The sequence below is a fragment of the Onychomys torridus genome, chromosome 9 (genome assembly GCF_903995425.1).
Source record: "Onychomys torridus chromosome 9, mOncTor1.1, whole genome shotgun sequence".
NCBI lineage: Eukaryota > Metazoa > Chordata > Mammalia > Rodentia > Cricetidae > Onychomys > Onychomys torridus.
The window spans coordinates 46,365,976-46,390,531 of NC_050451.1; the positions used below are offsets into that span (position 1 = coordinate 46,365,976).

The 24,556-nt window shown below is 41.9% G+C and overlaps 1 protein-coding gene across 6 annotated transcripts in view; it reads right to left on the reverse strand.

Annotated features, from left to right (window-relative positions):
- Nucleotides 1–24,556, reverse strand: part of Zdhhc20 (zinc finger DHHC-type palmitoyltransferase 20) — a 65,492-nt gene that overhangs the window by 29,860 nt on the left and 11,076 nt on the right. For 5 of the 6 annotated variants that reach the window (XM_036198922.1, XM_036198921.1, XM_036198923.1 and 2 more), the window contains exons 2-5: nt 16,246–16,272; nt 11,634–11,660; nt 7,306–7,409; nt 3,251–3,371 (exon numbers count right to left, since the gene is read on the reverse strand). In XM_036198922.1, coding sequence (XP_036054815.1) covers nt 3,251–3,371; nt 7,306–7,409; nt 11,634–11,660; nt 16,246–16,272 — 279 coding nt within the window. The remainder of the gene's footprint in view (nt 1–3,250; nt 3,372–7,305; nt 7,410–11,633; nt 11,661–16,245; nt 16,273–24,556) is intronic. The other variant, XM_036198927.1, reaches the window with a different exon arrangement.

Here is a 24,556-nt window from a genome sequence, read left to right on the forward strand (position 1 = left end):
TAGCTCAGTGGTAGAGTGCTTGCCTAGCAAGCCCAAGGCCCTGCATTTGGTCCTCAGCTCCAGAAAGAAAAAAAAAAGAGAGACAGGAGAGAGAAGAGAGGGAGAGAGGGAAGGAGGGAGAGGGAGAGGGAGGGAGGGAGGGAGGGAGGGAGAGAGAGAGAGAGAGAAAGAGAGAGAGAGAGAGAGAGAGAGAGAGAGAGAAGAAAAAGTTCTGTTTTTTTGTTTTTGTTTTTGTTTTTCGAGACAGGGTTCTCTGTGTAGCTTTTTGCCTTTCCTGGAACTCCCTTTGGAGACCAGGCTGGCCTCAAACTCACAGAGATCCGCCTGGCTCTGCCTCCTGAGTGCTGGGATTAAAGGCGTGGGCCATCACCGCCGGCAAGAAAGTTTTTAACAATGTAACTTCAAAACCCAGACACAGAAAAGTAACTCCTTCCCAAGAAGCCCACACCCACTCTGGTGTGCACAGCAGGCTTTCTCCTAAGCCTGAACCCTCTCTAGCACTAGTGTGTATCTATATCAAAAAACTTTAAGAAGATGTTTTTTATTTTTAATTGTGAGTATGTGTGTTTACATGAGTATGTGCATGTGGGTATGATGCCTGTGGTGGTTGGAAGAGGGCGTTGGTTTCCCCTGGAGCCACATGATGTGGAGACTGGGAACCAAACTCAGGGCCTCCACAGGAGCATAAAAAAGCTTAACCTATAGCTCACCTATCTCTAAAGTCCCATAAAACTTTTTCTTAATCAACACCAACTCTGTTTCACACGGACTCATTCTGAAACTCTGTGATGTAAGTCACAGGTCCCGGCTTGACCTTCCAGCCTCTGACAGAACTCTGGAGCGTGCAGCGCTGGCAGCGTCAGGCCCTGGCTGCTGCTGCTGCTGCCATAACTCCACTGTTTAGTGACTTGCACAGCACTAGTAAAGAAAACGTGAGGGTTTAGTCTACATTAGACTATGGGGCTCGTTTTGCTTTGTTTGTTGTTCTTGTCGGTTTCTGGTTTTTGTTTTGTTTTGTTTGAGAGAGGGTTTCTCTGTGTAGCCCTGACTATCCTGGAACTTACTTTGTAGACCAGGCTGGCCTCGAACTCAGAGATCTGCCTGCCTGCCTGCCTCTGCCTCCTGAGTGCTGGGATTAACAGTGTGTGCCACCACACCCAGCTTACAATAGACTATTGTGTACGGTAGTATGCTAATTCTATCTCTTATCATGTGTTGTCTGTGTGTGGTGTGGTACATGTATAGTGCACGCTCATGTGGAGACCAGTCTGTCCTCCATTGCCTTGACACAGGTCTACTGAGCAGGAAGCTGGCAGTTTTGGCCCGTGTTCTCAGGAAGCGCCTGTCCTCACCCTGCAGGGTTACAGACACTCTCCGCAACACTGGATTTTTACAGACGTCAAACTCAGGTCTCATGCTAGCACATCTTACCCACTGAGCCATCTCTCCAACCCACTGTCCTGTTTTAATCTTCAAAATCCCAATACCCCCCCCCATAATATTGCACATAATTAAAACATTCTTCTTTTTATTAAAAGACTGAGTCTCATTATGTATCTGTGGCTAGTCTATCACTATGTAAGACCAGTCAAGATTTATATGCAGCCCCAAAAGTAAGCTCCCTTTATGTGTGCTCTGTCACTGAGAAGCCCATTGGGTTCTGAAATTAAGAGTACTTGGATCCAAATTCTGTTTTCTTTACATACAGCCATGTGTGATCACAGTAATTCAACCTGTGTCAGTAGGGATTCAAGCTGACAAACTACTGCCATCCTGAGTCATAGTACAGAAGCTCTGAGTCATCCCGGTTGGCTTTTCCTGCAGTCTGCTACCATGCTATAAATGGACGAATCATGTGGATCTTTATAATTGCACTCAAACGCCTGCACTGTACCTGACTCCATCCGAGCCCTGCAGAGGCCACAGCAGGGGGATCTAATCCAAGGCCAGTCTGAGCTACACAACTTAGGCTCCGTCACCTTAGTCAATTTGCTGTTGCTACTGCGTAGGCCTATGCTTCCTCCAGAAAGTCCCTCAATAACCCCCAACCTGTGCTCTGACTTCTCTGCTGCTTTTCACTGTCTTACAGCACCTTGGGCTAGTTCTCACTATTGGGACAAGATTATCCTAGGACAGTGTCTTACTTTCCCATGTACACATGGGACTGGAGTATCTACCCCATGGATTACTGTGAATTTAAGTGAGTTTTATGTGGAGAACTCAACCATTAAGCTGCTATTATTTATAATTAAAACAATTTCCTATAGTAATGTGACCATCTCAGCACCTCTGTCTCCTTTCTATCAAAGAGTTAAATAAACCCAAAGACAGGAAGCTGCTGTCTCAATTGACCCTTAGGAAGGGCAGAGTTTCAGGCAGGCTGGAACCAGGCAAAAGAACTGTTCTATAAGGCTGCTATTGCTGTGATGACACACCATGCATGACCAAAAAAGCAAGTTGGGGAGGGAAGGGTTTATGTGGCTAAACTGCCACATCCACAGTCTCATCACTGAAGGAAGCCGGGACAGGACCTCAAACAAGGCAGGAACCTGGAGGCAGGGGCTGAGGCAGAGACCATGGAGGGGTTCTCCTTACTGGCTTGCTCAGCCTGCTTTCTTATAGAACCCAGGACTGCTGCCCGGCCCAAGGCTGTCCCCACCCACAATGGGCTGGGCCTTCACCCATCAACCACTAATTAAGAAAATGCTCAACAGGCTGGCCCACAGCCCCATCTTACAGAGACATTTTCTCAGCTGAAGCTCCCTCCTCTCTGATGATTCCAGCTTGTGCATTGTTGACATGAAAGGAGCCAGCACACAGTTCCTAGTCCATGGCCTCACAAAGTCTTACTTTGGTCACTTCCCCTCTGTCTTTACTTCTTCCCATTTTTCATACGTTCTTGACTTCTTTCATTATTATTCAGGACACAGAACAGCTATATTCAAACCAGAATTTTCAGATGATGGTGTATTAGGAACAGTACCTGAAAGCTTTAGTCAAGAAGGCTAATTGTTAGGTGAAAACAGGCAATAAGACAAACTAAACCCAGATGCACATTAGACAGAGGGAACCCTCGGAGAACCCGCATTAATACAGGTGACTATCCATTGACATCTGAAACACCACACGAGACACACTACGCGGGAACCCATGTTCCTGGTGTGCCATTCAGTGACTAGTCCAGCCAAGCACATCTATCCTGACAGAGACACCTTTCAACTCCTCTGCCAAGTTCAGCCACTGCGCTTACCTTTTGAAGCTGATGTGGTGTAGATAGGCAAGTCTCTTGCGGCTCTTCTCAAAATGTCTTGCTGTCTTTCCTGGCTGAACTCCTTCTCATAACGTTCCTTTTCAGAGTTTGACAAGTAGAACTAGGGAGAGAGAAAGACAGCTACTCAATTATAATTCTCAGCTAGTGTGCTGAGAATGAGTCTTATCTAAAAGAGGGGGAGGATCCCCAAATACTCTGCTTCACGAAAACAAAACTTGTTTCCAACTTAACTTCATGTACAGTCTAACAAAACTGCACAGATTAAAAGTGTTAAACTGGGCAGTGGTGCAACAAGCCTTTCATCCCAGCACTGGGGAGGCAGAGGCAGGGGGATCTCTGTGAGTTCTAGGACAGCCCGGGCTACACAGAGAAACTCTGTCTAGGAAAAAAAAAAGTGTTAGTACTTCCTACTAATGACAGGAGAGAGCAGGTATTTCACTATTTTTACACCTTTGCCTTTTACAGATAAAATTAAAATCCTTAATAAAAAATAGTTTAACACATCTTTTCATTCAGTAAAAAAATCCTGGGGACTGGGGAATATGGCCTAGTGGTAGAATGACTGCCTAGGGACACCAAGTATGTTTTCTTTTTTTTATAAGTTACTATCAACTAGATATGGCGGCTCCTGTCTGTAATCCTAGTACTTGGAAGGCAGCCTGAAAGGACTGTCCTAAGTCAATTCCTGGGCTACAGAGTATCTCATCCGACAAAAGAAAATTATATAATGATACAGATAAAATTAAAATAAGCCAAGTGTCTTTCTTCTTCACTTGCATATGTTTATGTATATGGTGGTATATGTATGTATGTGCTCATTCATGGTGTGTATATACACATATGTGCTAATGCTGTATACGTGTGCATGTATGTATAGAGGCCAGTGATCAGTGTTATGGGTTTTCTTCAATTTCTATTTTCTGAGCCAGTCTCTCTCTTTTTTGGGGGGGTTGGAGGGCAGGACAGGGTTTCTCTGTGTAACTCACTTTGTAGACCAGGCTGCCAGGCCAGCCTCTGCCTCCAAGTGCTGGGATTAAAGGCGTGAGTCACCACCATCTTCTCCCCAGACCCCACTCTTTTTTTTGAGACAGGGTTTCTCTGTGTAGCCCTGGCTGTCCTGGAACTCTCTCTGTAGACCAGGCTGGCCTTGAACTCAGAGATCTGCCTGCCTCTGCCTCCTGAGTGCTGGGAATAAAGGCCTGTGCCTCCACTGCCCTGCTCTCTTGACTCTGTCTTTCCACTTGTTCCTCCCAATGCTCCCTGAGCTTAGAGGTAGTGATTCAGAGGCCCCATTTACAGCTGAGCACTCAGCAGATCAACCCTTCTTCGGGCTTTGAGCAGGTGTCTCTCTGCAGTAAATGCTGCCATCCAGAGTTAAATTCCAGAGACATTTTTAATTTTTGCAAGGATAGACAAAGGTTGATATGCTCGGGTGATAGTGAGGGCACTGGCAAGGGGTTCCACATTTTTTCTAAATGCCTCAATGAGATCAAAAAGGTCATTCGCTCATACTTTTCGTTGTTTTAAATTTTATTTTTTTCTTATAATTACGTGTAGGTATATGCCTGCATGTGGGTATATGCATGCTAGTGTAGGTGTTAGCAGAGGCCAGAGGTACCGGATCCCCTGGAGCTGGAATTACAGGCTTTTGGATCACCATCTGTCATGGGTGCTGGGAATTGAACCCGGGTCCTCTGGAGAGCAGCCCATGCTCTCACCTGCTGAGCTCTCTCCAGCCCCATCATTTTCATTTTAAAAAGCCAACCAGCTGTGCTGTTCTCTTCAGAATTACCAGGGTTCATCACCTACAACCAGCTGTGCTGTTCTCTTCAGAATTACCAGGGTTCATCACCTACAACCAGCTGTGCTGTTCTCTTCAGAATTACCAGGGTTCATCACCTACAACCAGCTGTGCTGTTCTCTTCAGAATTACCAGGGTTCATCACCTACAACCAGCTGTGCTGTTCTCTTCAGAATTACCAGGGTTCATCACCTCATCTACAACCTCTTTTCCTCAACCAGATACTCCTTTCAGAGGTGTTTCTGGCTTTACGTTGTTTTTTATTGGGGGGTGGGAGGTGCTTAAAAGTAGTTTTTCATATAATGTATCATATTCTTTCCCTTCCAAACTCCTAGATCCTCCTTACCTCCCTACCAACTTTATGTTCTTCCTCTCTCTCTTAGGACAAACAAAAAACAAAGCCAAAGATAAAAACGACCTAAAGAGACGAAATACTAAATCAAAACAACAACAAAATACACAAAAAAACATCGTGGAGTCCTCTAGTTTATTTCTTTTTTGTTTGTCTATTTGTTTGGAGACAGGGTTTCTCTGTGTAGTTTTGGTGCCTGCCCTAGCACTCGCAGACCAGGCTGGCCTCGAACTCCCAGAGATCCGCCTGTATCTGCCTCCTGAGTGCTGGGATTAAAGGTGTGTGCCACCACCGCCCAGCTTGTTTTATTTCTTTTGATACAGGGTTGTGCTATGCAGCTCAGGCTGGCCTTGAATGTACAATCCTCTTTCCTCTGCATTCCCAGTGCTGGGACTATAAACCACTAAGGGCAGCTGGGTTCATTTCAGAAACATTTTCCTACAAGTACCAATTCAGCTGCTCTTCTTTCTATGTTCTCCCAGGGCCTCCCATCTTCCAGGTGTCTCTTCACAGCAACAGAAACTCTAAGACAAGGGCAGAGCAGATGTAGAATTCCATGGTAGGGCCAGTGGACCACACTTAGTCAGCTGGAGGAGCTGGTGATCCTGGTCTATAAGAAAGCAGGCTTGAGCAGCACCCCTCCATGGTTTCTACTTCAGTTCCTGCCTCCAGGTACCTGCCCTGTTTGAGTTCCTGTCCTGACTTCCTCTTATGAACACTGATATGGAAGCATGTAAGCCAAATCAACCTCCTCCCTGAAATGCTTGGGTCATGATGTTTCATCATTGTAATAGTTACCCTGACTAAGATGCCTGGCCTAGTTTGTGTGAAAACTTAACAAGTGTATACTTGATACTTTTATTTTCTGTATACAGATTGTCTATAAAAGTATTAAATGAAAGCTGGTATTTTAAACTACATGGTCTATAATTTTTTAACAAATTTTGACAAGTTAACATGAAGGAAAGCAATTATATTACTACTATCACCCAATATTTGAATATTCATTCTGAAACAGGAATGTGTTAAAAATCATAAATATGTAAATATGTTAAAAATTGGAAAATGTCAGTCCCCACATGCATCCCACAGAGACAGGCACGATTTTTCTGACAAGAAAACTAAAGCTCAGAAATTAATGAAGAGAAAGAAAAAAATCAAACTCAAACAATCTTAACTCTGTGCATCTTTGGCGTGTGTAGACGTGTTCATGTGGTGTATGCGTGTACGTGCGTGCGTGCGTGCGTGCGTGCGTGCGTGCTATTTACTTGTTTGGGAGATAGGGTCTCACTGCGTCCAAGGCTGGCTTTGAATTTGCAATCTTTCTGCTAAAAGTGTACCATACCCAGCTTAGAGAAGCGGCTTAATCACCTTGCTATTATACTAACTTTCAGTGAAGGAAGAATTCATCTGTGTCAAGGCAAGAGAGACTTTACCAGGTGCAAAACCCACTGCACTTAAATGTTTACCTGTATTATTTTCCAAATGCATCCTCAAGCAGAGAAATGCAGTCACAGCAAGATGAACCCTGAATAACTGTTTTCCATAGTCACATGTGATTTAGATACAGCACATTTTTTCATGGCTAAGGAAATATGATAGAAGAGTTTCTAAAAACCAATCCTAATTCCCTAACTTTTTACTCCAGTGTTTAAGAAAATCCAGCATGCCAGAAAAGTGTTAGTACAATTAAACATTTACTACGCTGTCAGCAAATTGTGCTGAGAACAAGTCAATGACTCACATTCACATTCACATTACCAAAGAATTTTACAAATGGAAACAACAAATGTATCATGCAAGGTTTTAATATAGGCAACACAGGAAATATCATTCTGTGATCAGTTAAAACATTTGACAATTTGACAACATAAAATTTACCTCTTTGGAGGGGCTAGCGGGAGATGTGAATATTGTCATCCAATAGGACCATACAAACATAACAAAGAACAGATGGAAAGCCACAAGGTAAACAACGGTCTTTCCTGGTAAATAAAAACAAACAATATTTCATTGAGTCCAGGTAGAAACAAGAAAATGTACTACATTACAACACTATGGTCACAAGACCTGAATTAATTAAAACTTTCATTTAAATATCAAATACATAAACTCCTTTATCTATATGATACAGCAGTAAGAGACATTAAGAAATATTTTATCCTTGCATTTCAGGATGTAAGGTTATAAAATAAACTTTATTTATAAACCATAAGTTCATGAATAAGGCTACATTTGGTGAGACTTGACTGCATTCCGTTGCTGAGGATCTGAGCTAAAAACACTTTTGAACATGTTTGTACACTGGGTTTGGTTTCCTTCCTTTCTTTCTTGAGACAGTGTCTTTCTACATAGCCCAGGCTGTCCTGGCACTCACTGTGTAGCCCAGGCTGGCCTCCAACTCTACCTTCTGAGTGCTGGGGTTAAAAGTGTAAGCCACCACTCCCAACTGGGTTTGAATTTTTGTTCTGTTTGTTTTTTGAGGGTTTCTCTGTGTGTAACCCTGGCTGTCCTGGAATTTATTTTGTAGACCAGGCTGACCTTGAGCTCACAGAGCTCCACCTGCCTTTGCCTCTCTCTCCCTTCTGAGTGCTGGGATTAAAGTCATGCACCACCACTGCTGGCCTGAAGTTTTCAAAGAGAGTTTTTGACAGGCTGGCCTTGAACTCACTATGTAGTCCAAGATGGCCTGGGACTCATGACCCTCCTGCCTCTGCTTCTCTCGTGCTAGGGGATGGTTACAGAGCTAGTGTAACAATGCACACCCATAGCTGGCCACTCACTGTAACTTGAAGTTTTCCTTAAATGTTAATTCTCAAGGACTTAAAAATTACTTAAAAGGACGCATCACTATGAACATTAAGCCAAGGGGAACTGGAAACAGAAAGCAAAAAAAGTTTTTACTACCACCAAAAATAATGAATAAAATTGAATGACTCAATCCCTGTCTGGGTTAGAGTATTCTGAAATGTTCTGTTCAACACAGGCTAACAAGAAAAGGCTAGCCACTGTAAATTTCCACCATACTCTTTTCCAAGTAGATCAGTGCCATGTTTGACATCAGGGACTCCAACCATCAACTCACTGATGTAATATTAAGCCTTTTATTGTGTTCTGTAGTTTTTCTATTTGAAACAAGTAGGGTTTGGCTTTTGTTTGTTTGTTTGTTTTTTGTGATTTTTTGAGACAGGGTTTCTCTGTGTAGTTTTGGAGCTGTCCTGGAACTCACTCTGTAGCCCAGGCTGGCCTCGAACTCACAGAGACCCGCCTGCCTCTGCCTGAGTGCTGGGATTAAAGGTGTGCGCCACCACCGCCCAGCCAGGGTTAGTTTTTCTAAGAAGCGAGAACCACTGACCAGAGCTGAACTCCTTTTTTTTTTTTGGTGTGAAATGTTCCACATATACACTCTGAAGATAACAAGTTTGAACTCTACTCATTTCTAAAGTCAGATTAAATGTCAACTCCTCCTCAAAAGTTCTCTCCATTCTCAGAACTTCATTTCTAAAGTTCCTCACTTCTGTCTGGGCAACTGTTCTCCTCCACTTTCTCCGTCAGCATTTACCAGTCCGTTCTACTTCCCTGCCAGCATCTGAACTCACAATGAACCTCATCACGGCTTCCTTCTGTATAAAAGTACTCTTTCTTTCCATTCCACTAATACGTCGTCCACACTGAAAATGCCGGCTTCTCTGCGAGCTGCATTTCTCTGTTGTCTGTACGCTCCAGGCCAAATGCGTGGTCTATGCGGCAGACTTAGGTTTTTCCTTAGGAGACACATTTGGGAGCTGAGCTCCCTTCTCTGACAGCGGCTTGAGGCCTTTCAATGACTGGCAAGTGGGATTGCACCAGCACTTCCCATATTCATTTTTTGCCCACCTCAATCAAGCTAGAAGTCCTCTACAGCAGTGGTTCTCAACCTGTGGGCCACAACCTCTTCGACAAGCCTCTACCTCCAAAAGTATTCCCATTACAATTCATAACGGTAGCAAAATTATAGTTATGAGGTAGCAACAAAAATAATTTTATGATTGGGGGTCACCACGACCCAAGAAACTGTATTAAAGGGCCACACAGTTAGGAAGGTTGAGAACCACTGGTCTATACGGTACTAGTTTTAAGACAGATGTCAACAAAGTACTTTAAACTTTTTAATTACTTATAACTAAGACTAGCATAAACAGATTCTTGAACTCTTCTTTTAACATTTACTATTCAGGAAATTTCTACACTCCATGCATACAAAATAGTGCTTTAAAACACATTTTCAGTTAAATAAAATTAAGCTCTTAGTATATGCCTGGGTATAATTAATACACAATAACTAGTAAACAGAAGGAAACAGTGCTTTTACTGAATCTGAATTCATGTGATTTGTGGTTTTTTTCTTTGGGGGAGCTGGAGGGCTGAGGACCATGTAGAGTCCTGTGTGTATGGGTGTGGTCGAGTAGCCTATTCCAGAGTAACACAGAGCTGCCCTTCTGTACTCCCCCAACCCCCTTTTCTTTCTGTGTAACCCTGGCTGTCCTGGAACTCCCTCTGTAGACCAGGCTGGCCTCAAACTCAGAGATCCACCTGCCTCTGTCTCCCAAGAGCTGGTATTAAAGATGTGCACCACAGGGTCTTGATATAGAGGTTGGGTTGGTCCTAACTTACTGTGTAGACAGACAAGGCTGGCCTGAAACTCATAATGCTCTTGGTCTCAGCCTCTCAAGTGCTGAGATTATGTTCAGCATGCCCAGCTTATATGACATTAAGAGGCAGACTTCTAGTCACATATATAAAAGTGGGCCGGCATGATGGTTCAGCAGGTGAAGGCACTCGCCTTTAAACTGAGTTCGGTCCACAATGGAGGAGAGCACCAACCCCCAAAGTTGTCTTCCGCTGACCTACTCATGTGGGTGTGCTCATGTATACACACACACCATATGAAAAAATAAACAAAGTAAAAATATCTGCAAACAAATTAAAGCTTTAAGAAAAATCTAAATCTAGAAATCAAAGTCTGTGTTCAAAAATCACCTGTGACTCAACGTTTCATAAAACTTCAAGATAGCCTTTAACAAGAGGAAAGTATTAAGACATGGTTTAAAAAAAAATTCAAGACATACATAATAGTACAAAAGAGAACTTTGAAAATACAATGTCAAGGCTGAGCAGATGGTACACGCCCGTGACACCAGTGTTTGGAGGTGAGCATGTTATATGTCTGAAGTTTAAGGTACAAAGCATGTCCTGGCAAGCTGGAACTACACGAAAGACCTTGCCTCAAAATGAACAAAACAAAATCTTCAGAAATTCCTTGTGTTTTGTGTCTATACTTCAACATACATAAAATAATTCTGCGCTGAAGAGAGACAAGACTACCAAGACTGAATCCATTTCTTCTGTTACTGAAAGTTAGACTTAAAGGCGACTGTAAATAACCAGGCATGATCATCTCCAGTAATAAGACTAAATACTAAGCCAGGAGCGGTGGCACATGCCCTCAGTACCAGGACTTGGGAGGCAGAAGCAGGTGGATATCTGTTTGAGGCCAGCCTGGTCTACAAGGTGAGTTCAGGATAGCCAGAATTATACAGAGAAACCCTGTCTTGAAAAACTAAAAATAAGAGAAAATTAAAAATATTAATAACTGTTCATTGTTCAATTGTTTCAGTGTTTTAGATCCTCTAGGTTTCAGTATGTTAAAATCTAATTTTATTTTTGAAGTTTTACTTCAATGGTATTACTAAAGTTTTCTTTAATTCTAATGAAATTCTTAGAAAATATCTTTCCCGCTAGGCATTGTTTGACTGATCATTCTAAACTCTTATTCCCCTGACCTAATAATACAAATTTAAAGTCTGGTTATTTGATTAAATATCTGTGAGTAATAACATGCTATTTTGAACAAATACATGAACAATGGAACCATCCCTAGGATTTCGGCATTATGAAAGCAGATCTCCTCTCAGTCCAGTGAAGACCGCTATTAGAACCATAACAGAGCTCTGAGGAACACACAAGGCAGCAATGCACACATTTACACAGAGTAGTCCTGGCAGCCTTACACAATATGGCTAAGTGAATCATTTAAGATACTATGTGCCTGGGAAGAAACCCAGCATTCTCTCTTTTAGGAAAACAAAAACACACGTACTCACCACTAAATAAAAAGCACATGGTTACAAGTGACTCTTTTTGATTTCAAGGGAGATTAAGACTCTTACCTGTTTCTCCTTTTCCAGAAATAGTAACTAGAAGAAAAAATATGAATACATATATTTTATACATGAATTTTATTTCAAGTTGAATATTTACCTTATTTCACTTTCATAAAACTTCAAAAACATTCTTTATCATTAACAATACAACTACTTGAAAATTTTAGACTTCTTTAAACCTCAGGTGTGTTGATGGAGCTCTTTAGCACTTTCCTTAATCCCACAGCAAGGAAAGGACTGTTTTTCATTAGAATATAGTATACCTTACCAACCTCTTTCTGAAACTGTACTCAAAAAATTTCTTCTGGGCCTGGGAGATGGCTCAGTCTGTAAAGTACTGGCTGCAAAACCACAGGGCCACGTGCCTATCCCCAGCCCCCATGTGCTGTGGGATGTCTTTCTGTATGCTGTGAACATGTGCTGCTCTCAGTGGTTGATAAATATTTTTGGCCAATGGTGCGGCAGAATAAGGTTAGGCAGGACACTCAAACTGAGGATGGAGATAAACAAGCATCGAGTTGGGGAAGAAGCTGCAAGACACCCAAGAAGCAAGATGTGAAAGAGCCGGCAAGCCACGGGCCACATGGTGATACCTAAATAAAAATGGGTTCATTTAATTGTAAGAGCTAGCTAGTATTAAGCCTGAACCACTGGTCAAACATTTGTAATTAATATAAGCTTCTGTGTGTTAATTTGGGACCAGGCAAAGGGGACAGAAAGACTCCACCTCCAGTTACACCATGTACTGGAGGCAAGCATATATAATCCTATTTCTGAGTAATAGTTACAGGCAGATCCCTGGCTGGCCAGGCAACCCAGCCCAATCAGTGACATTTGGGATGGGGTATAAGAGGAGACATCTGGACAGGGCTGGATTAAAAGAGAGAACATAATACAAACCAAGGTGGATAGTTCCTGAGGGAAGACATCTAAGATTGACCTCTGGCCTACACACATATTCCTATTTCCTTTTAACTGATACACAATAATCATATATTATTTAGGGAAAGAGTGTAATAATTCATGTATCCATGTAAAGCTTTCAAATTAGGGTAGTCAACACAGAAAAGGTATTCCCTCTCCCATCTTTTCCCATTTTGTACTACTTTTAAAGTTTTTATTAGCCAGGTGTGGTGGCACACATCTTTAATCCCCAAACTCAGTGTTCAAGGCCAGCCTGGTCTATAAAGTGAGTTCCAGGAAAGCCAGAACTACACAGAGAAACCCTGTCTTTTAAAAACAAAACTAAAATGAATAAGTAAGTATTAATAACTGTTAACTGTTCAATTGTTTTAGAATCCTCTGTATGTTAAAATACTTGTATGTTAAAAATCTAATTTTAAAGTTTTATTTCAATGGTACTACTAAAGTTTTCTTTAATTCTAATGAAATTCTTAGAAAAGATCTTTCCCCTTAGGCATTGTTTGACTGGTCATTAAAAATTCTTTTATTCCCTTGACCTAATATTACAAATTTAAAGTATGGTTATTTGATTAAATATCTGTGAGTAATAACGTGCTATTTTGAACAAATACATGAAAAATGGAACCATCCCTAGGATTTCGGCATTATGAAAGCAGATTTCCCCTCAGTCCAGTGAAGACTGCTGTTGGGGAATATTATTTTAAGGTGTGTTACTTTTGTTTATACTGCATTTGTTTAACTCTGTGAAGCTGTGTTACTGTGACATTAAAACACTAATGGTTTAATAGAGAGCTGAATGGTCAATGGCAAGGCAGGAGAAAGGATAGGTGGAGCTGGCAGGCAAAGAGAATATACAGGAGGAATCTGGGAGGAAAAAGCAGTAGCCAGAGAAGAAGGAGGTCTCCAGGGGCCAGCCACCCAGCTACACAGCCAGCTATGGACTAAGAGTAAGATTTACAGAAGTAAGAGAATGGGAAAAGCCCAGAGGCAAAAGGTAGACAGGAGAATTTAAGAAAAGCTGGCAAGCAGCAAGCCAAGCTAAGGTCGGGCATTTATAATTAAAGATAAGCCTCCGTATATGATTTATTTGAGAGCTAGATGGTGGGCCCCCTCCCAAAAACAAAAACAACCAACAAACAATTTGGCATCCAATATGGAGCTCGAATTAATTTCCATAGGGCCTGAAAAAGTTTGAAAAGTAAAAAAGAAAAGAGAAGAAAAAGAAAAAGGACATGGCTTCTTTAAGAGGTGCTGCTGCTCAGCAGCAGGCAGTGGCTAAGTGAAGAATGCCTACAGGCAGGTCAGGTCCCGCCACAGCTAGGAAGGTACAGCGCAGTCTTTGGTCACCTACCTCCTGACCAGGACATACGTTTTAGGCTTGGCTTTCCTGAGGTAGAGCCAGCTGAGAGCCTGGATCTCGGAGGATCCAGGTGTACTTTAGCAGTTTAAAGTTTGCTCGTGTGGTCAAAAAAGACTAGAGATATACAGTAAAAGTAAAAGAGATACAGACGGAAAAACCCCTAAACAGGTTACAGTATGTTTAACAATGCGCATAAGCTTAAGAAAAGGAAAAGAAGCCGAGCAGTGGTGGCACACGCCTTTAATCCCAACACTCGGGAGGCAGAGCCAGGGGATCTCTGTGAGTTCCAGGCCAGCCTGGTCTGCAGAGCTAGATCCATGACAGGCATCAAAAACTACACAGAGAAAACCTGTCTTGAAACTCCCCCCCCCCCCCCAAAAGGACAAAAAATAAAAAATGCTTTGGAGTTTTGTTTCCACAGTAGGTGAGAGGCTGTGCTGATTCCTTCAGCAATAATATGGATCAGGTTTGATCAGGAGCCTGGTCTCCAAAGCGAGTTCCAGGAAAGGCACAAAGCTACACAGAGAAACCCTGTCTCGAAAAACCAAAAAAAAAAAAAAAAAGAATTTTTATATATTAATAACAATTTAAGGTTATTTTTGTTACAACATATTGTATATATTTCTATTCTTGTTTAAGAATATATAAAATTTATTTAAAAATTATAAGGTAAAATTCTAATTTTTGAAAGCTATTATTAGAAACTATATAGGATAATCAGGAAACATAGGTTAATGGTTAATCATTTGTAACAATCCAATTTGTAGATATGTTAGGTATGCTTTCCAGATCATATAGAGATATATTTTAGATATAAAGATAGTCTTCAAAATTTTCAAAGACCTACAGAATATGGTATTTAAAATGTTTTATTAACATAAAGTTTTTCATGATAAAGAGACACATCTGTTCCTGACAGCACCAATTTATTTCAGAGAAGATAAAGGACATTGAAGAAACTCCTTATGGAGTTTGCTTTCATTGTGGCAAGGTAAGCCACCAGGCAAAGAAACTACTCTTGCCTTTGACTCCTGACAATGTGCTCTGTAGACTGGACATGCAGGACACACAGGAAAATGAGTTGCTGAACTTTGCCAAAACAAGGCAGGACAGTCCTTCAAAATTCCTGCTTCACATAAGAGTCTGTCAGATATTCTACAGGACACAGAGAACAGTGACTAATGAACTTTGCCAATACAAGGCAGGACAGTCTTTCAAATGTCCTGCTTCACTGAGAAGTTTGCCAGATATTGTGGGCCTGCAGGCTGAAAATGGATGCCTCAACATTGCAGAGGAACTCTGGGTGGCTGTCTAGGCAGTTAGATGTCTCTGTTGTTAGATAATATCACATCCTTCTGGGTCTTTGATGGAGTTGAAGACTAGATAGTTATAGTTGCAATTTTCCTTAGTTATGATAAAAAGTAAATTATATATAAAACTTTGGAGTCACTAAGACGGATGAATGGTGGAATGCCTTCTCTGAATTTGCTGAATGTAAATGGACAGAACATTGTAAATATAATCTTACTTGTTAACTGTTTTTGTTGTGTATAGTTTTACTACATTAAAGTTAACTACATTAAAGTTAAACCTTTCTTTCTATTTAGATGAAAGAGGGAAATGTTGAGGAATATTATTTTAAGGTGTGTTACTTTTGTTTATGTTACATATGTTTAACTCTGTGAAGTTGTGTTACTGTGCCTGTCAAAAAATGCCTGATAGTTTAATAAAGAATTGAACGGCCAATAGTGAGGCAGGAGAAAGGATAGGCGGGGCTGGCAGGCAGAGAGGATGTATAGAAGGAGAAATCTGGGAGGAGGAAAGAAGTAGCCAGAAGAAGAACTCCAGGGGCCAACCATCCAGCTAGCTACAAATCCAGCCACAGAATAAGAGTAAGATTTACAGAAACAAGAAATGGGAAAAGCCCAGTGGCAAAAGATGGACAAGATAATTTAAGTTAAGGAAAACTGACAAGTAACAAGCCAAGTTAAGGCCAGGCATTTATAATTAAGGATAAGCCTCTGTATATGATTTATGTGGGAGCTGGGTGGTGGGCTCCCCATAAGGAACAAAAACAACCAAAACAACAACTGCTATTAGAATTGAAACAGACAGAGCTCTGAGGAACACACAAGGCAGCAATGCACACATTTACACAGAGTAGTCCTGACAGCCTTACACAACATGGCTAAGTGAATCATTTAAGATACTGTGTGCCTGGGAAGAAACCCAGCATTCTCTCTTTTAGAAAAACAAAAACACACGTACTCACCACTAAAAAAAAGTACATGGTTACAAGTGACTCTACTTCAAGAGAGACTGAAAGACTCTTACCGTTTTCTCCTTTTCCAGAAATAGTAACTAGAAGAAAAAATATGAATACATATATTTTATACATGAATTTTATTTCAAGTTGAATATTTACCTTATTTCACTTTCATAAAACTTCAAAAACATTCTTTATCATTAACAATACAACTACTTGAAAATTTTAGACTTCTTTAAACCTCAGGTGTGTTGATGGAGCTCTTTAGCACTTTCCTTAATCCCACAGCAAGGAAAGGACTGTTTTTCATTAGAATATAGTATACCTTACCAACCTTTCTGAAAACTGTACTCAAAAAATTTCTTCTGGGCCTGGGAGATGGTTCAGTTTGTAAAGTACTGGCTGTGAAAACACAGGGCCATGTACCTGATCTCCAGCACCCATGCAGATCCCTTAGAACTGGAGTTTGCAGATTGTTGGGAGCTGCAATATGGGTCCTGGGAAATGAACCCAGGTCCTCTGCAAGAGCAACCCCACTGAGTTCTCTCTTCAGGCCCCATCTTCTATTATCCCTTTGAGTACACTAGAAGCATTCTACAATGCCTGAAAACGTGGGAATGTTCCAAAAGCATTTAGGTCGAGTTGAGTCCAAGTCTGTTTCAAAGCCATCATTGCTCCAGTCCTCCCATCCCTTTCCTTGCCTCCCTCAAATGCAACACTTAAGGCACCTGCTCAGATCAGTTTAACATACTCACCACCAGCAAATCTGACAGCTGAATACTCTGTGTCACTTCCAGAAGAAGCCCAGTCTTCAGGGTAGCCAGCACTAAAGGCCTACCAGAAGGCCTCCAGTCCTTTGTCTTGCTCACGATTCTGGTCTAACTATTCTGAACAAATGTGATTCAGAACACAACTTCACAAGTCCTATGTTCCTTCCTATCTACCTTTCAGAGTTCAGTGTGAACTCTCCTTCCTCTCTAAAGCCATCCTGAACCCCACTTCCAGAATAAAAACCACACTTTTGTTACTACTATTCATTCCCACAGCTCATTCTCTCACGATCCTCTTCTTCTCCTATAGCATCTCTCATCTATTCCATATATATATATATTTTTTTTAGTTGAGGATCAAACCTAGGGCCTTCCGCTTGCTAGGTGAGCGCTCTACCACTGAGCTAAATCCCCAACCCCTCATATTTTAAAACTCAAAGAATAATACATACATCAGCAGGGCTTAAGTAAAATCAAATCTGAACTAAAATCTCTAAATAAGACAGGCCTAGCTGGATGGTAGTGGTGCACGCCTTTAATCCCAGCACTTGGGAGGCAGAGGCATTTGGATCTCCGTGAGTTTGAGGCCAGCCTGGTCTTCAAAGCTACACAGAGAAACCCTGTCTTGGGGGGGGGGGGGGAGAATGGAACTATATGGATACTTTCTTAACAAACCAAAAACAAATTTACTTTACTCGCCCACCAGCATAACACTAAAGAAATAGTCTAGCTGAGAGGTGGTAATGCACGCCTTTAATCCCAGCACTTGGGAGGCAGAGCCTCTCTGAGTTCAAGGCCAGCCTGGTTTACAGAGCGAGTTCCAGGACAGGCACCAAAACTACACAGAGAAACCCTGTCTCAAAAAACCAAAAAGAAAAAAGTACAATTAACATCAGATTTAAGACAAATTTTTGATCATTACTTTTCTTATCATCCCATCAGCCAGATAACACCAATGTTTGCTAATATTTTCCCAAGGTTTTTTTTGTTTTTTTTGTTTTTTTAGATTTGTTTATTATGTATACAGTGTTCTGTCTGCAGACCAGAAGAGGACATCCGATCTCATTACAGATGGTTGTGAGCCACCATGTGGTTGCTGGGAATTGAACTCAAGACCTCAGGAAGAGCAGCCAGTGCTCTTAACCTCTGAGCCATCTCTCCAGCCCCCCATTTTATTTTTATTTTTTTAGACAGGGTCTAATTGTCTTTTTTTCCCTTTTCCAGAGCTGAGGACAGACCCAGGGCCTTGCACTTGCTAGGCAAGCACTCTACCACTGAGCTAAATCTCCAACCCCTACTTTTCTTTTAAATACACTTTACAGAAGCATAAGGTTTCTCAATCCATCTGAGATGTTAGGTAAGGCCCAAACATCTCAGCCCCCTGGCCTCATCATCTCCCCTAGCATACATTAAAAAGATAATGTCCTGGATACCATCACTTGAATGAAAATTCCTGAGTACTATACCTGCCATACCAATTAAAAATCAAATAAAAATTTAAAAATTGAGGGCTGGTGAGGTGGCTCCACAGGTGAAGATGCTTGCCTCCAAGCCTGGATCTGCATAGTGAAAGAACCAACTCCTTCCAGATGTGTGCATGGCACACAAATCCAATCACCATCACCCACAAAAAAGGAAGTAAATGCCAGGGCTGGAGCAATGGCTAAAGATTGAGTCCTAGCATCCACACACACCCAGGACTGAGTCCCAGCATCCACACACACAGTGGATCACAACCATCTGCAACTCTAGCTCCAGAGGATCCAACACCCTCTTCTGATCTCCATGGGAACCAGGCATGCATATGGTACACATACATGAAGATAAAATACTCATACACATAAAATCAGTAGTATGTATTTTTAAATTAAGTGAGCCAGGCATGGTGGTGCACACCTTTAATCCCAGCACTCGGGTATCAGAGGTAGGCAGATCTCTGTGAGTTCAAGGCCAGCCTGGTCTACAGAGCAGGTTCCAGGACAGCCAGGAGCACAGAGAAACCCTGTGACAAAAAGTCAAATAAATACATAAAGGCAAAATGATTTTAATGAAACTGGAAAGGAGAATTGGGATGTAATTCAGTTGGTACAGTGCTGGCCTACCAAGCATGAAACTGGGTTCCAAACCCAGCAATGAAATGGAGGCAGGAGGGTCACATGTTCAAAGTCACAACAAGGTTCCAAGTTCCAAGGGCAGTCTGGACTATATCAGACTGTCTCAAAAACAAAAAGCAAACATTATCTACCTACAGGTTATATAATAAGTATGCATTCTAGATATTCAAAGAAAAAACTAAAAATATTATTTTTAAAAGGGTGTGGGGGCTGGAGAGATGGCTCAGCAGTTAAAAGCACTGGGTCCTTCTAGAGGACCCAGTTACAATTCTCAGCACCCATATGGCAGCTCACAAATGTCTGTAACTTCTGTTCCAAAGTATCTGACATCCTCATACAGACATACATGCAGGCAAAACATCAATGCACATAAAATTTTTTAAAAAGGGAGTGTGTGTAAAATTTGATGTGCAGAAATCCATAATCTTTCCCTTTTAAAATGTTACCTAGAAGTAGTAATTGAAGAAATGGGGTGCAGATGGCTGGGCAGGTAAGAGTGCACTCTGCTCTTGCAGAGGACCTGAAGTTCCTAGCATCCATGTCTAGCAGCTCACAACTGCCTGTAGTTCCATCTCTAGGGGATAGGACATCCCCTTCTGAACTCCAAGCGTGGACACCTGCACTCATGTGCACACACACCCTTCCCCAACAGACACACAGGTACAAATATATACAGAATTTAAAAACTTAAACTAGAGGTTTAAAAACTTAAGCCAGGCGGTGGTGGCTCACCCCTGTAATCTCACCACTGGAGAGGCAGAGGCAGGTGGATCTCTGTGAGTTTGAGGCCAGCCTGGGCTACAAAGCAAGTTCTAGGACAGCCTCCAAAGCTACAGAGAAACCCTGTCTCGAAAAACCAAAACCAAAACAAAACAAAACAAAAACAAAAACAAACCAACTTAATCCAGCAGATGGAAATTACAGAAAGCCACAAACGGTCAAAACGCAGAGAACTAACTGTGGGGTGCTCATCTCCAGTTAATACACATACAATACAACCCCACACCTAAGGCTCAGGGGACATTTCAGAAGGAGAAAAGCACCTAAAAACAAACTCCTAGGAAGAAATGTAAGAACCACAGAAGCTTACACAAGTGAAATCACTTTTTTAAAGGTTTATTTTTAGTGTAAGAGCGTTCTGCTTGAATGTTATGTATGTGTACTGCAAGTGTGCCTGGGGCCCATGGAGACCAGAAAAGGGGGTTGGACTCCCTGGAACTGAAGTTACAGGAGGCTGTGAGTCACTGTGACAGTGCTGGGAACCAAACCCAGGTCTTATGGAAGAGCAGCAAGTGCTCCTAACCAGTGAGCCATCTCTCCAGTCCAAGTAAAAACATTTAGTTGGTATGAGAACCACAAAAGCAGGTCTAAACAAAGAAACTCCTACAGGGAATGAGTCATTATTCTCTATCACACAAGTAGTGTTTTCCCAATAATAAAGCAGTTTTTAATTTGACAGACTGAGGGGTCCTTTATAGAAAATAAAGCCATGAAGAAGGGAATTGCTGAATGAGAATGGAATGTGACTAGTCATCAAATGCAGAAGCACATTTTTACCATTCTGAGAAGTAGGCGATTCCACCGCTGGAGGATAACCCACACTCAGACAAGACTAGCAGTATGGATCAATCACTCAATGTGGCTTTTTTAATGCAATCACAAGTAGCACTAAAAATTGAGCATGGCAGCATGTTTCCAAGTTCCAGAGGCTGGAAGGTAATGAGGTCAAAGCCACCCGGTATCCAAGTGAAACAGTCTCAGTACCCACCCACACAACCTAGAGAGGGAGCAGGAGTCCTAAGTGGTGGCACTCTACTGGAATCTTAACACTTGGGAGTTAAGGCTGGAGGATCAGGAGTTACAAAGATAGGAAGGGTGTGAAGGAAGGGGCTATAAACACAAGGCTGCTACTGATAAAAACAACACACTCCTAGAGCAAATCAGACTTCACATCATCATTATGGCAGAGTAAAAAAATCTCTTGGGACAAACAGGTATGTGTAGGCAAACAGATCATTTGGCCTAGGATTGCATTTGGTTTTGGTTATACACACACATCTCTTGTAATAATGCACTTGGCAGCCTAGCTCCTTCACCTGCACATCACACACACACACACACACACACACACACACACACACACACACACACACACATTCTCTCCTAAAAATGCACCTAGCAACTGCTGAACCCCATTGCATGGCTAAACATACCCATCTCTGAGCACCGGTAGGTTTCCTCCCTCCCAGTAACAGCTGAACTTAGTTTCTATTCAAATGTAGTCCTCATGTATATGAGTATGAATAACTGAAGAGCCAGTCTGGTCTTAACTGGTTTTGGGAACATGTTGTGACCCTAGAAGAATCCACTATTTACCAGTGCTTACACAAGATTGAGTGTGTGTACAATTAAAACCATATGTATTATGAGACCGGGCATACATGTAGAAAACTGATTAGATCACCCATCTATCAAGACAGAGAACACCCTCACTATGCTCCTTAGTAACCAAATTACTCTCGAGCCTCCTAAATAGAAGTCCCAGATAACTGGGTCCTTTAGTATTCACTCCCATGGCCTAGTGTCCATCTTGACAGTGTAACACTCTGTAATAATATGCACCGTTTTGTTTTTATTTGAATAAAGTGATCTTGCTACATTTGCAAATCTATGTGAGCCCGTTTTCAATTATTTAGATGAGGTGCTAAATGCCCAACCCAAATCACTGGTGACAAAAACCAACTAGAAAAGCAATTACCATCAGTGTGTTCTCAGCATTCAGGCTGGGAACAGCTGTCAACTATCCAAGTCACTCTTCACAAAAGTGGTTTGGCTACTTTTGGGTATGCATTTCCATACACATTTTTGTTTCTTTAAAATAACAAAACCAAGAAGCTTCCTTGGGGGCTGGAGAGATGCTCAGGTTAGAAGCACTGCTGCTTTTCCAGAGCACCTAGGTTCCATTCCCAGCACCACAGGGCAGCTTACAACCACCCATAACTGCAGTTCCAGGCATCTGCTGTCCTCTTCTGGCCTCCACAAGCACTGCATGCACATGGTGCACAAACATAACACAGACAAAACATCCATACACATAAATATTTTTTAAAGCCTCCTTGGCTTTGTCTAAGTTAATTTTATGGATCAATTTGGGGAAAGCAGACATCTTTATACTACTGTCTTACATCCCATTACTACACTATCTCTATTTTAGGTTTTTTATCCCATTAGTACATAAAATGTGCATCTATTTGCTAGATTCACTCCTAAATTTTCATTTTTGATGTTATTATAATGATATTACTAAAAATACTAGTGAGTTTTACTAACCTTCTATCTTGTCACTTTGCTAAATTCACTTTTCAGTTCTAGTGGCTTTTCTGAAGAGCTGTTGGGATTTTCTAGTAAATGATAGTCTAGTACATCAACAGGCCACACCTTTTCCTGTGATTTATTTCTACAGTTTACATACTCTTATTTATTTTTTTTTTTATTTTATTTTTTTTTGGTGGCCGGGCAGCGGTGGCACACACCTGTAATCCCAACACTCGGGAGGCAGAGCCAGGTGGATCTCTGTGAGTTCGAGGCCAGCCTGTGGTGGCACACGTGTTTAACCCCAGCACTCAGGGCAGAAGCAGGCAGATCTCCATGAGTTCCAGGCCAGCCTGGTCTCCAGGGTGAATTCCAAGACAGGTTCCAAAGCTACACAGAAAAACCCTGTTTCAAAAAACAAAACAAAATTTTATTTTGTGTGTATGAGTATTTTGTCTGCATGTATGTCTGTAGACCACATGCATGCCTTGTACCTTGGCGGTCAGAAGGAGGAGTCAAAATCCTTCTGAGTTGGATGTATGGATAGTTGTAAGCTCCATGTAGGTACTGCAAATTGAACCTGGGCCTTCTGAAGAAATCCCGTACTCTTAGAGCTGAGCCATCTCTCCAGCCCTGTGTATGCCTTTTTTGGTGTGGTTTGAGACCGTCTATCTAGTCTGGGCTTGACTGTCCTGGAACTCACTATGTAAACCAGGCTGGTCTTGAACTCAGAGATCATCCTGCCTCTGCCCGCCTGGTGTTGGGAGGTCTGCACCACAATGCCTGGCCTGTGTGTGCACGCACTTTTAAAGATGAACTATCTCCTAAGTTTACACTCAAGTTTTCAGTTAAGACCAACGCCTACCATTTTTGTTTTTTTGGTTTTTTTCCAGACAAGATTCTCCTGTGATCCAAGCTAGCTTTGAACACTCTATACAGCTGAGGACAGATACTGAAACTACCACACACATTCAGTTTATGGAATCCTGAGGATCAAACCTAGGGTTTTATGCAAGTACTCTCCAAACTGGGCTCAAATTGTCATAGATTTAGCCAAAAGGAGTGCCACACACCAGCCCCAAGGTCTTCACAGTCTCTACAGCTTTTTTTTTTTTTTTTTTTTTTTAACAGTTTTGTCTTCATGTGTCCCTGCAGGCCAGAAGAGGGCGCCAGATCTCATTACAGATGGTTGTGAGCCACCATGTGGCTGCTGGGAATTGAACTCAGGACCTCTGGAAGAACAAGCAGTGCTCTTAACCTCTGAGCCATCTCTCTAGCCCTTTAAAAAGCTGTTTTAAATTTACTTTGTATATAAGCTTGTGCACCATGTGCACATGGGGAAGTAGAGGACAATCTGCTGAAGTCAGTTTTCTCCTTCCATCACGTGGGTCTCAAGAACTGAACTCAGATCAGCAGGTTAGGGGCCAAGGGCCTTTACCTGCTGAACTATCAACAGCCCGGGGAAATATTTATTCTCCACCCCCCAGCACTTGGGAGGCAGAGGCAGGTGGATCTCTTTGAGTTTAAGGCCAGCCTACTCGAAATAGTGAATTCCAGGAAAACTAGGACTATTTAAAGAGACCCTGTCCCCCCAAAAATTACTTTTTAAACTACGTGCATGCATATGTTACATCTATATGGGTGTGCGTGTGTATAGGTGACCTTCTGCAGAGCCCAGAAGATGACATCAGTTTCTCTTGAGCAGTTACAGGCACCTGAGAGCTACCCAATGTGATGCCAGGAACTAAGTCCTCTGTAAGATCAGTATGTACTCTTAACCAATGAGCCATTTCTCTAGTCTACACTTTTTAAAAAATGTTTATTATTATGTACATGGGTACTTTCCTGCGTTTTGTATATCTACTACATTCACGCCTCACACCAAGGAGGCATGAAAGCATCAGATCCCCTAGAACTATTGTGACAGACATTTGTGAGCTGCCATGTGGGTGCTAGGAAACGAACCCATGTCCTCTGCAAGAGCAGCAAGTGCTCTTATTAACTGCTGTGCCATCTCTCCAGTCCCATAACTTTTTTCCTTAACAAATATTTGCCCTGACCTAGCATTTGTATGCTTTCTTCCTTGAGATTCTGGCTTCTTAAGGACTAAAGCATGAATAAGTAGAATACCTAACCATGTTCATCCAATAATCTTAAGATAATACTGCCACTAACACCAAGGT